General features: G+C 38.2%; 1 protein-coding gene across 1 annotated transcript in view; it reads right to left on the bottom strand.

Annotated features, from left to right (window-relative positions):
- COL19A1 (collagen, type XIX, alpha 1) overlaps positions 1-13,768 on the bottom strand; it is a 207,236-nt gene that overhangs the window by 117,167 nt on the left and 76,301 nt on the right. The window contains exon 7 of the mRNA XM_010003471.1: positions 617-661. Coding sequence (XP_010001773.1) covers positions 617-661 — 45 coding nt within the window. The remainder of the gene's footprint in view (positions 1-616; positions 662-13,768) is intronic.

The following is a 13,768-nucleotide window of genomic DNA, read 5'->3' as shown; positions in this document are numbered from 1 at the left end:
CCAGTCATGATGCAAAGAGAGTGAACTTCTAGTCTGAGGAAGAGGTAAATGCACCTGCATTCAGCTTGGCCACTGGCAGTCAAGTCAGTTCACTTGGAGTCAGATGTGTGCAGGAGACAAAATTCATGCTAACTGTTGTGTTGGCACACAGAAATGTATCTATGAAAACTAGCTTTTTAATATTTGTGGTCAGTTACGCTGTAGCAAATGTTAACTTTTGATTTTGCAGTAAACTTGCATTATTAGGAAAAAAGTGTGTAAAACAGAAGTTACGATTATACATTTCATACTTTATAAATAAACATTTATTAATTACCATAGCAATAAGACAGTAGTAAACACTCTGGAGATCAGTGGTTGTGATTCTGTTAGACTTCATTATTAAATTTTTTCTTAAAAAAATAAGTGTTTCTGAAAGAAGCACTGATGACACTGAATAACATGCATAAAAGCCTCTTTGTTCTTAAGTATTTCAGCAATAATTTGTGTAGTAAAAAAAAATATGAATTTTATAAATGAAAGAGTTAAGCAAAACCTTCAGAACAAAGCTTTACTTGGTTGGCCATATATCAAATTGTTAAACCAAAAAATAAATGACAAGGACAGAGTAATTTACCTTTTCACCTTCTTCACCTTTACTACCCGCAAAGCCACGTTCACCCTGGAACATAAAACGATTAAAAAAAAATCAAACATAAATATTCTGAAAATAATTGCATTCCCTAAAATACTTTTATTGCACTGATTTCTATAATGTGACTAAAACATAAGAGATCACTTGGATACTGACTATGTTTCATTCAAAAAGGTGCAAAACTTATGTAAAAAAATTAAATGGCTTTCCAGTTTTGTCAATTATCAGTAGTCAATCATTCTTCCATTCAGCCTAAAGGATCTTCTTGGCTTGAAAAATTCTGAACTATTCATCAGTGCAAACCTGCTCATTGCACTCCTGCTGTTCTTTTGCAGAATCAGTTTGATTACATTGATTTCTATTAATATTTTAAATATAATAAAGTCAGCTGTGAAGGCCTCCAAAACCCAGAACAATTGAGAAAAATATACAGACACAATTTACTGAAAAAACCCTATTTCTTTCACTTTGAAAATGATATTTAATTACCCAAATATGAAAAAAAAACAACAACAAAAAAGCAACAACAAAAGGGGTGAGTTTTGACATATTAATTCAATCTCATCTTATTTAAGCAGATTGAATTATTTGTTTGACTATTTTTCAATAAAGAGACCTGTTACAATGCTGTTCCAGTTCCAATTTGATAACTTCTAGCTCAGAAAAAGATTCTGGTGTTCAATCCTCCTATTCAATGTATTCACCCAACAGTCTGCAGCGTGGCTTTTTTATAATAAGAAAAAATCCTGGTTTAGAGCATAGTGATATATGCTTGTATATTTTGTGAGACATACAGCCAAAATATATACTTGTAACACAAAAACTACCAAGTAACCCGTCCTCCCCCAGTCCCATGTTCTTTTATTTTCATTCAAATCATCCAGGAGGAGATGGTTTGCATGGCTTTGTCAGTCTCTAGAATTCAGACTCACTGCTTCAGTACAATGCATATGATTTTTATAGGTCTGAAGAAGAGAAGACTGGAAAATTTCTAATATGCAAAGCATATTAGTATTTTCTAAATTACTTTCAAGAAGAAACAATGAGCAACGGCTAAAGATTCTTTCACCCTTCAGGGTAATTTCCTTATATAGAAATCTAAGGTTTACTGAAGGTTAACTACAGGCTACAACATACAAAATTTCTAGCAGCATTTGGTCAAATATTTCATTATCAATATTTTGCTACACATTTGGGAATTAAATTCAAAGCCTTGGAGATGTGCAAATGTATAGATTTTAAAATAGATCTGGACTTTTCATCAACCACCTAGAGTGGCTGCTTTTTGTTTGTTTCTTTTGGCTGGGGTGGCTCATGCAATCAACAGCTTAGGGGTCAATTTCAGATGCATGTCAAAGACCAAGCATGCAGAATGTGTTCCAGTGAAATAACTTTCCATATGTGATAGAATGATAGAATGGTTTGAGTTGGAAGGATCCTTAAAGATCATCTAGCTCCAAATCCCCTGCATGGGTAGGGACATCACCCACTAGACCAGGTTGCTCAGAGCCCCATCCAACCTGGCTTTGAACACTTCCAGGGATGGGGTTTCCACAACTTCCCTGGGCAACCTGGGCAAGTGTCTCACCACCCTCACACTAAAAAATTTCTTCCTAATGTCTAAACAAAATCTCCCCTCCTCCAGTCTTGATCCATCACCTCTTGTCCTCTCACTACAAGCCCTTGTAAAAAGTCCCTCTCTAGCTTTCCTGTAGGCCCTTCAGGTACTGGAAGGCTGGTCTCCAGTCTCCCCAGAGCCTTCTCCAGACTGAACATCCCCAATTCTCTCAGACTGTCTTCATAGAAGAGTTGCTCCAGCCCTCTGATCATCCTCATGGCCCTTGTTTGGACTTTCTTCATGAGCTCCATGACCTTCTTATGTTGGGAGCTCCAGAACTGGACACAGTACTCCAGGTACTTTTGCTAAGGCAGCCCAAGATGCAGTTGGCCTTCTCCATGAAAGACATCCAGCAGGACACCAAATTCCTCTTCTGTAGAGCTGCGTTCTAGCAATTTGGCACCTAACCTGTACTGTTGCATGAGGCTATTCCTTCTCAGAGACAGAACCTCATTGTCTTGGTCTGAGCCAGAACCAATTTTATTTCTAGTAATTTCACTTTTCAGTTACGTTTCTTCTAAGTAGCTGCACTTGCTGAAAGTAACAACATGATTTTCAGTCTGCGTCTACTTCTAGAACTGATAATGCCTGATGTTTATAGTTACTGCTAGAGAATGGTATGTAGAACCAAGGCCACTGCTTGGTTGTGTTAAACTTCTTATGCTCTGGAAACAAAAGGGAGTAAAGAAGTCACACCTGTGACCCTCCTATGTGGAGCAGCAGACCAGACAGGGGACTGAAATTAACCAAGCAAAGTATTCCAGCCCATATGTATCATAATCCGAGGATAAATCCGAGGCATCCCAAGGGTCAAGCTCTCTCTGTTCATGACTGGCATCTTGGAAGGACTTCACCTATTCTTTTACCTTTGATCCCAATCTTTTTGTCCCTGGATCTGTGCATTCCTGCATCTAGCTCCTGTCTCTCACTGACTCTAGGAGTCAAGTCCAGGACTTTCCCAAAGCCTGCCCTTCAGCTTTGATGATGACATGAGTGTTACCGGGGTGCTGTGTGATATTGTTTTGTATATATTTCATTATTTTCCTTTTAATCACTACTGTTTAATAAAAGCTGTGCGGTTTACTTTCCAACCCATAATTCTCTCTTCCTTATTCCCTCTCCCTTTCCTTTCTAGGAAGGAAAAGGGGTTAGCAGAGAGCTTCTGTCAGTCATTTAATTGCCAGCCCAGTGTCAAACCATGACACTCATGCTTGGCTTTGCTTAACTTCATGAGTTCTATATTAGCTCATTTCTCTAGCATGTTGAGGTCCCACTGAACATCATTCTTGCTTTACCTTCTAGTGCCCTGATTACTTTCCCCCATCTGATAACATCCATTAACTTGCTAAGAATTCAACAATCCAGGTTCTTAATAAAGACACTAAATAATACTGTCATCCATGGGGGATGACACTAGTTACTAGGCAGCAGTTGGACTACATAACAGTTATTCCACCTCTGAACCAAACAATCCAACCAATTTTCCAACTAGTTTATTGTCCATTCATCTAGTCTATAACTCACAGATTTGACTATGATAATAGGGCTTGAGACTGTGCCAAAAGCCTGGCTAAAGTCAGGGTATACATCATCTACTGCTCTCTCCTAATCCACACAGGCAGTCATTTTATCAGAGCAGGAAACTGGGTTGGTCAGACATGATGTTCCTCAGTGAATTCCTATGGGCTGTTCCAAGTCACCTTCTACTCACCTTCTATGTGTTTAGAAATGTCTTCCAGGATTTGTTATATAATTTTTCAGGGACAGACGTGAGGCTGACTGGCCTGTAGTTCCCTGGATTCTTCCTGAAGATGAATGTGATGTCTGCCTGTTTCCAGTCATCAGAGACTTCCCTTAATCATCATGACTTTTGATAATTTCAGAGAACAGCCTTGTAGTGACATCAGCCAGCTCCCTGAGCACCCCAGGATGCACACTGTTTAGTATCTTGCAAATACTCAATTAGCTTAAGTGCTTCTTAATACTCTCTTCCTCTTCAGCAGGCAATAGTTCATTCTCAGACACTGCAAGGAGGCTTAAGTGACCCAGGAGGCCTGAGGGCAAACTTGATTAGAGAAAACCAAGGTAAAAAGGGCAACAGGTGCTCTCAGACTTTTCCATGTCCCACACCCCATTAAGCATTGGATCAAACTTCTTTTCAGCCTTGGATGCACTTCACCTCTGTTTCAATTCCAGATGGGTTTTTGGTTTCCTAACTCTACCACGTCATGCCTTGGCAATGTTTCTATATTCCTACTGGGTAGCTGACCCCTGCTTCCACTGTTTAATTTCTTTTTGTGTCTGAGCTCAGTCAGGAGCTACCTGTTCATCCATTCTGGCCTTCTGCCATACTCACTCAACTCCCTGCACATCATCAGAATGGACTATTATTGGGTTTTTAGGAAGCCACCCTTGCAGATCAACCAGATGGGTTTCTTAGGCCTGTGGGACAGTCTCAATCACTCCTTGGCTTCCTCTTTGCTAGACTCAATAAACTTAGTTTCTTGAAACTCTCCTCAAAAGTCTTGCTTTCTAGGCTCCTAAATATACACTGACTCCCTGCTGGAACCTCTCTGTTTTCTCCACATTTCTTGAAGAAGTGAGGGTGGAAGATCCCCCAAACATGACACAGCACACCAGGTACAGCACCACCAAGCAAAGGGGGAAAATACCTTCCCTTATCTGCTAGCTGCAGTTTTACAAATGTAGCCCAATACATGGTCCATTTTATTCCCAACAGGAGAATCCTGTTAGCTTATATCCAGACTCATGTCAACCCCCAGGTTCTTTTCAGCAATGCTGCTGCTCAAGCAGTCAGTTCTTTGACTGTACCAATGTATAGGGAGATGAACTAATTCTTTGTTTTTCAGAAATACAGTCTAGATATCCTGATTTTTTTTTGCAAATTTTGAATTAAAAACACCAGTATTTCCAGTTAGTGAAAATTAGAAAGTGTAGAGAAATAAGTTTAGGTAACTTCCATTAAAAATATAACAATATAAGCCACCAGCAAGTTACTTGTCCTGGTTTGAGCCAGAATGAAGTCAATTTTTTTCTTTTACTGATTTTTTTTTTTTTTTTTAAATTCAGTGACCTCTCTTTCAACTAGCAGCAAGTTTTCCAGCTAGTGGACTGATAATGCTGGAATGTTTATGTTATTTCTGAGACATCAAGGACTCTGCTCTGCGGCTTCAGATGCTAAAGGAGCAGAAGAGCCTTATCTGCAGCCTTCCCATAGGGAGGAGTGGACTAGACAAACAGCAAAATTGGCAAAAATATCCATTCCATATATCTACTTAAGCTCGGTATAAGGTCAGGGATCACGGGAGTCAATTCCCTTCCTGCTCCTTTTGCCCTTCTCTTCCATCCATGGCTGGCATCCAGGGAGGACTCCGTCCATCCATCACCACTGATACCAGGCCCGTGCATTCCTGACCCTCACCCCTCTCCCTTCAGCTCCTGTCTGCTCTGCCACTCTCTCTGGCAGCTCCAGGACATTTCAGAACTGCTCACAGCTCAGGAGATGCCGTGGGAGTTGCTGCGGGTCTGGGGAGGCAACAGGGTTTTGCACATTTCTGAATACATTTGTATGTAATTGTACATATTAATTGTATCATTAGTATTTCATTAAAGCTGTCTGTTTAGTTTTCAATCCAGAAAGTCTTTCTCCTTCATTCTCTCTGAAGAATGAAGGTAGCCTTCCCTACCTGGGTGGGAAGAGGAGGGGATCAAGAGCATTATTGTTGCTGGTTTAATTGTCGATCCTGAGTCAAACCCTGACTTTACTTCAAAGAATTTTCATGACACCAAAATAAAAACGTGGAAGTTGAAAAATAACACATCACGGAATCACAGAATTATTTTGGTTGGAAAAGGCCTTTAAGACCATTTATGTCTGACTTATATTCTCCTTTCTGTGTCAGAATTCTCATGTTAGGCAAAACATTTCACACAATCCTCTTAATAGACAATCACTGATTACTCATTTTAATACTCACTGCAGGATTGCTGATATGATTTTAAATATATCTAAAGTACAAATCAATGACAACCTGGCTTTGAACATATGACTTGAGTAAGCATGTTACAGAACTCAAAGCTGGCTACCTCATCTTCAAAAAATAAGTTCCTTCCTTCTTTTCATGCTACATTGCAGGAAGTATCTGCCCAAAAGACACACAAATCAGCCCTCTGCATCAAGGTCATGCTGCAGAATGCTTACTTGATATTTTCATATGTACAAAATAATGTTTGGTGTTTTTGTGTGTAGTCACTTCATTTTTGGAATCAGCAGAACTATTTCCCCTGCAATTTTTTAAAAGGTATTAGGTGGACAGACACATATGACATTAAGGTTTCATTCCAACTACTTATGCTTAAACACAGCTGCAATCAACAGAAACAAAATCTGATCATTAAAAGAGTTAAGCAACTTTAACAAATATTATCAGCAAAGTATATAATACTGTCTTTTTGCAAGTTCTGGCCTTCCCACAATATTCAACCCCTAGAGAAGAGCAAAGGATTAAAATGGAAGAGCGCAGGAAGCAGTGTTGTCCCTCATTTTGCTAAGATCATGTCACAGTTTGACTCAGGTCCGACAACAATGCTCTCGATCCCCCCTCCCCCCAACCCAGGTAGGGAAGGAGAGAGAGAAAAAGAGAGAGACTTGGCTGGATTGAAAACTAAACTACACAGCTTTAATTAAAACACTAATGAATGATACAAGAAAATATATACAATTATATACAAATATACTCAGGAATGGGTAAAAAGCCTCTCGCCTCCCCCCACCCCAGCAACTCCCACAGCACTTCCCTGAACTGGGAAGAGTCCCGAGGAATCCCGAAGCTGCTGCTGGAGAAAGCAGAGAGTTATGGGGGTCAGGAGATCTCGAGCCTAAGGGTCGACGGTGATGGATGAACAGAGTCCTCCCTGGACGCCGGCCATGGACGGAAGAGAAGGGGAGAAGAAAAAGGAAGGAAGTTGTCTTCTGTGATTTCTGACCTTCCTCTGAGCTTACGTAGATACATGGAATGGAATATCTTTGGGCAATTTTGCTGTCCATCTAACTCAGCCTCCTACGGGGGGGTCACAGATCTCCCCATAGTGTCTGAGCCGGCAGAGTGCAGGTGCGGCCTTGAAGCCTCAGTAGTTAGAAAAACATTCCACTGTCTTATCAGCCTAGCAGAACACGCTGTTGCTAGTTACAAGAAAGCTTACTGAAGGAAAAAAAAATCAGCAAAAAGAAAAATTGGCTTCATCCTGGCTCAAACCAGGACAGATCATGAGACTCAAATGTAATTTTTTTTAATCTGCTACTTTCTGGCTGGAAAAAACAGCACAGTTCTGAGACCTGGATGATTGTTCCTGCTGCAAAATAACACCATCAGGTTTGTGCTACTGCATGTCATATCTTTTGTCTTTTGAAAGAGAAGCTGAAAGTGAAGTTCCTCTGTTATCTTACAGAACTCAGAAACCGAATATCTAATTAAAATCCAATTTAAATACTGGGCAGCTGGCAAAAAGGATGTTGAGAGTGAAAATACATAAAATTAGGCTGCTTCATTAGTCCATTTTTATTTTTTTACCTTGGAACCAGTAAGACCAGGTATGCCAGGAGCACCTACTAAGCCAGCTTCCCCCTGAAACAAAATGTACATAGCCATCATATTACAGATCTAACTCATGACTGAGCTAAATCCAGAGAAAAAAACCAAATGCTTCTCATTCCTTTTCTGCAGAACAGTTGAATTGATTTCTGGAGCTCTTTATGTCTGTTGACTTTTATCTGGTTAAAATACATTTCACTTGGAAAATATTAGGCAATTAAAATTTATCTAAATATGCAGAGCCTAGAAACCATCAGTCTGCTTCTAGGCTCTGGTCAAATGGAAGGTTCAGATCTTTACCCCATCTCTAGGGCAGCACCCGACCTATTCAGCAGGAGGAAATGCAAATCTTGATCTTCTGCAACCAGATAGACAAAAATCTGTTTCTCCTGATTCCTGAGTGAATGTTCTGTATATGTTGTTAAATTACTGCCTCCTCTACCCCTTGTTTTAAAAGAGTAAAATAAGTCAGTTGTACAGTTAACTGTTAGTCACCCCCTGTCCCTCATATTATTTTCTCCTTGCACCACCCATGAAACTTAAGAATCTTGTTTGAGTTGCAACTTCTATTCAAGAAACTGAATGTCTAAAAGGTTTGTTCAGCAACTAAGCAGAAGTACAAACAAGCACCTTGTTAATAATAATAAAAAAATAAATTTAAATGTAACTATCAAAGCTGAGTAACACGGTAAACTTCATCTTAATATCTCAATAAGGACTAGTAGAATAAAATAAAAACATTAGCTCTGAGTTGAAAGCTACCGACCATTCAATTCTGCATTTAATATAGGGCTTTCCAAACAAACTGTATAGTTAAAACCTAGTAATATCTCATTTAGAATGAAAATATAAAATATTGCAGTGGTTTCTTTTGCTATTGCTTCTTCGCAAAGCTATTTAAACAATTATAGACCTAGTGAGAACCAGGCATTGCCAATCAAAGCTAAGAACCACTCTCCATTTGCTGATTTATTAAGTATGTCACTGTGAAGTACATTAATTTTTGTCTCAATAAATCTAAAGTTGCCAAGCTAAGAATTCATCCAGCGTCATATGACTTCAAATGGGAGCTTAGAAAACTTATTAAAGGCAACTAAAGCAAAATTATTTCTCCATTCCTTTAATGGGTCTTAATTCCTTGACAGAAATTTGCCTTAGTAACTTGCACACCATCCAATTCTCTTTTCTAGCCAAGCCAGAATTCAGCAACAAAAGAAAGTTCTGGAAGTTCATTCGTTTGATTCCAAGCCAAGCAGAAGACAAATGCCTCACAGACACACACATAAATAAAAAAGAAAAGAAAGAGGAGAGACAAAAGAAAAATTCCAATCTCTCTTAACAACAGAAAGAGCCAATAAAGGAACAATTACACATAGAAATTATACAAGTAATTAAGGAAATAAATACAAAGCATTCATGATATACAACAATTAAAACGGAGTTTAAAATAGTTGCTAAAATGGCAGTTTTCTAACTCCACTCACAGCACTTTCCAAAATCTTTCTTCCAGCTCCCTTCTGTAAAAATAGATGCTAGCATGTTGAGGAAAAATTCTAATTAATCATTACAAGTGATCCTTAGTCCTTCATTTTCTCCAGATTTACAGTGTGAATTCTGAAAAATTATTCATAGTGTAATAGTTACTGGATAATAAAAGTATTTCATCTTCCCTACTATCCTTACTGGATAACTGTAAACCAGAATTTTTTTATTTATTTTTTTAATTTTGTGTGTGTGTGTGTGAGGACAAGACATGCTTTACCTTGCACTGTTTAATCAGTTTTCTAGGAATTATTATCCCTCCAAAACAACAATGCAAGAGTAACCTCCTACATCAATACAGATTCTTATTAAACCTATATTTATGAATGTTTGGCTTGGTTTAATTTTTTCATAAACCTGCAGTGTATTGATAATTGTGGTTTTTTAATATATTGATTTTGCAGTCTGTAATTGCACCCTAAAAAAATAAGGTTTCAGTTTATACCTAAAGCTTTTCAAGACAGAATAAGATGCTTTGTATTTGTGCACTTACCAACTTTCTTAGAGTGCAATTACATTTATTTTTATAGCTCGACTTCAACATTTAGCTATTTTGCCCCTAAAGAAGAGATTAAAAAGATGTAAAAAAATTATAAAAGGAGAGGCTTTCTTAACATACAAGTATGTGAACTTGTGCACTGGTTACTTGTACTGTCAAAAAACATGATGCCAAAAATCAATTAGGCGTCACATTATCTAGTCATTAAAATAAAACCCAAAATAAGAAGAGTTGAGAGAAACCACTTGGAATGCGTTTTGCTATTTGGAACCTTTTAGGCATGAACATGATTTATAACTGTAAACGTGCTGAAAAGTTGTAAGACTCTCTTCAAGGCTGGGAAAGTTAAACAATTACTGTAAAATACTTTCAGTATTTTGCAGCTATGATTCTGCAAATCATTATTTAAAAAACAAACCAAAACACTAAAAAGCAGGCAAATGCTTCTCCATCCTCAATACAAAAAGCAAACTTTTTTTTCCTTTTATTTTTAAACTTACTGGGGCACTGCCAGGAGCTTGATTTACAGAATAGGCTTGGTACTCCAGGATTACTAGCAAGGAAACTTATCTTAATAGAAGTAAAATCAGCACGGTCAAATGCTACTTACTGTTTTGATAATTTATGGATAAGTGCCTTCCATTACCCTGAGTATGCCAGACCCTTGGAATAATCTAATAGCTTGGTGTTTTAAAATGAGAACAACTATTTTTAGCATTGCAGAAATGGAGTGGAATGTTCAACAATGTACTGTCAGGGGGCTGGAGCAGCCTTCTACCCCGAGGAGCACGTAGGGAGCCAGTCCATAGCCACCAGAGAGGGAAGAGCTTCACCTTACTGGATAAAAATCCCATACCAATTAACCTCCATTATATGACACCTTCCTTAGCCTACTTGAGTATTTCCTTTTTTCCTCAAACAGCCTCCTGTTCATGGTTAAATCACCTGATAGAATATTAATCACATAAAAATATATTCACTTGATGTTTTCTAAAACTTGCTTTGTGAAACTCTTGTATTGGTTACGTCAGGAAATTTCTGCTAAATATAATGACTTTTTGGTTTCACTTCACCTACTGATCCATTTGTTGCCACGTAGTTACTGCTGAACTACCAGTACTCCACACTTGCTGTTGGATTTTTATGTAGCTGCTCAAGAGAAAGGCAAATGAGAATAGCCATACCATTCACATTCACACCTCATAACATCATCTGAGTTCAGGAGGCATAATTTTTTCTTCATTCCCAAAACTTCCCTGTACCTTCCTTGGAACAAGTCTGACTTGCCTGTCTTTTCAGGCACCTAGACATTCATACATTCCAAATTATACAACACTTGAAAATTTAGGTTTCCACGCTTTGCATGCAAACCAGTGAATCAGTGGCCAGAGGCAGCTCAGAGCTTCAGAGAATATGTCCACAGAGCTCCTCACTCCAGAATGCACTCTCTTTTGTTGGCATTGTTGCCTTTTTTTGTTATTAGCTTGTCTTAAAAAGCATGGAACTCATGCAATTTCTATATTCAAATACATAAAGCACACGTTTCACAAAGTCCCTAAGTCCAAAGTTTGTTTCTGTATTTTGCTTCCAGAAATTTCTCTCATGCATGAGAATTCAGAGAAGTTGTTCTGTAAAACCTGAGATGAAATTATAATTTATTTTCATACATAACTACAGGCTGGCATATTGCCTTTTTTGGTTTTTTCTTTCTTGCAAGAAACTGATAACAACTGTCTGAAACCTCCAGGACAGGTGTCAAGGGGCAGTTTTTATACCATAAAAAAAGTATCAGCACAATCAGAGCCTCTGCTATCAGTAGGTGTTCTTTCTGCATTTGGCAAATACAAGTGGCATTCACTGCAGCTGCATGCCCTTGAAGAAATGACAACTGCCAACTTCTTGACCTTTTTCATCAACAAATGACGACTCAGTCCAGAAAGCACATTTCCAGTCACTACTCTTAAATGCCACTGATTTCAAACAGCACAGAACTGGACTGCATGTAATTAAACTGCAAACAGAAGAAAAATGAAGGTAGAACCTATTATCAGCACATAACCTCAGATAGTTTGGGTTTAGTTCCTCAGTTGTGAGAAGAAACATATTAGCCTCTTTGGAGCCCTCACGGGCTGTAATGACAGAGCTTTACAAGCAAGAAGAAAATTCTAGACAATGTCGAAGAACAGTGGAACAGGACTGTTTCTCTTCATTTTTTATTGTCAGGCCTTTCAAGCCTTTACAATTTTTTCCTGTACTTTTTGGACTGAGTCAAATGACTCAGGTAACAGCTTTTCTAATGGCACATCAACCAGGTACATTCCTTAAGTGAGAAATGCACTTTAGCACATGGAAGTGTTTAAAAAATGTAATGGACACATGAACTGAACATGGGCTTGAAAACAATCCAGTTCAGTTGACCTACAACCTTGATCTGCAAACATACTCCATGAGAACACTTCTTGTAGAATACTGGGAATGAGCAAATAGCCTTGTGGCTGCAAAGGTTCTAAAAAATTCATGTCTTATGGATTAAAAGTTTAGAAAATTAACTCTAGCCACTTGAATATTTCTATAATATGAAAAAACATGGTAGAAAAATACCTGAAGTGACCTTATACTCAACTGATAGATTTTTCTAGATTTTCCTTCACAGCAGATCTGTCAAAAATCCCTTGATTTACACAACATCTATTGATTTATTGTAAAGCCAGCTATAACACGGTGTTATAGTAAATCTAAATCCTATTAAAATGTCAACAGAACTCGAAATTAACCTAATTGGCTTTGCTAAAATAATATTTGAAACGCAATAATGTCAAATACAAGTTAAAAAGCATTATCTAATATTAATGAATTGCTGAGGTCCTTTCAAAGTAATAAAATATGACTGTTACGTTCACCATGACAATTAGACCCTCAAATTTATATTAGGAAGGTAAACAGCATTGGTCAGCCTCTTAGCTGTCAGAAGCTGTTTTTTACTGCAGGAATTGTCATCACCATCATCCATTTCCATAACTTGAAGACTAAGGAGGACAGTTCTCAGCTGGTACAAATGCCAGTTTACACTAATGAAGATATTTTCCACAGACCATTAAATCTGATGTCCAACCATACAGATACGAAATGCAAAAAAGCAGTAGCAAACCTAGGGATTCAAGGTGAATAAAAAGACATTAGACTGCATATAAACTGGAATTTCTAACTTAGGAAATAACGAGATGAGTACTTTTTCTGAAATACCATGTTGTAGGTGAACTTGTGTATCTGCCAGCTTCCTATCAACTATTGACGAATAAAGCAGTTCAAGATGCAGTTTCCATGTCTGCATTTACACTCTGAAGTTCAGACTTTCCCACAAAATATATCTCTTCACTTAAAAAAACAACGTCTTTTGACATTTGATTTATTTCAGAGATGGGCTAGCAATTGGATGAAAAGCATATATGTATCACATATCTACAATGCCAACAGACAGCTCCTCATCTGTGAATCTGGGATCAGTGGATCCAGTATCAGCACAGGAGCCCTAGGAACTGCTTCCTAAAAGTAAATCTCCAGGTGTACTCCATTACTATGAATTCTAAACAGCTTTACGGGGAATAGTGATATCCCAGCCCAATAAGGATGTAACTTTTCCTTTCAGGTCCTTTTCTTAACCTCTTTTAGGCTTACTAGCCTACTCCACATCCCATATCTGGGATGCCTGATGGAAAGGAGCAAGTCCACTATCTGAGGGACGCAGGCTCTTTGCATGAATGTTTAATCTTCCTACCACAAAACCCAACATTTGTTTAGAGAATCAACACTACTCTGATAGCCATTTCTCCAGCTACCTTCCTTTCTTGTTCTTCCAAGGTTCA

The sequence above is a fragment of the Chaetura pelagica genome, unplaced genomic scaffold (assembly GCF_000747805.2).
Source record: "Chaetura pelagica isolate M959 unplaced genomic scaffold, ChaPel_1.0 scaffold150, whole genome shotgun sequence".
In the NCBI taxonomy this organism is placed as follows: Eukaryota; Metazoa; Chordata; class Aves; order Apodiformes; family Apodidae; genus Chaetura; species Chaetura pelagica.
Note: the sequence above shows the minus strand (reverse complement) of the source record. Positions and strands in the feature narration are given on the sequence as shown.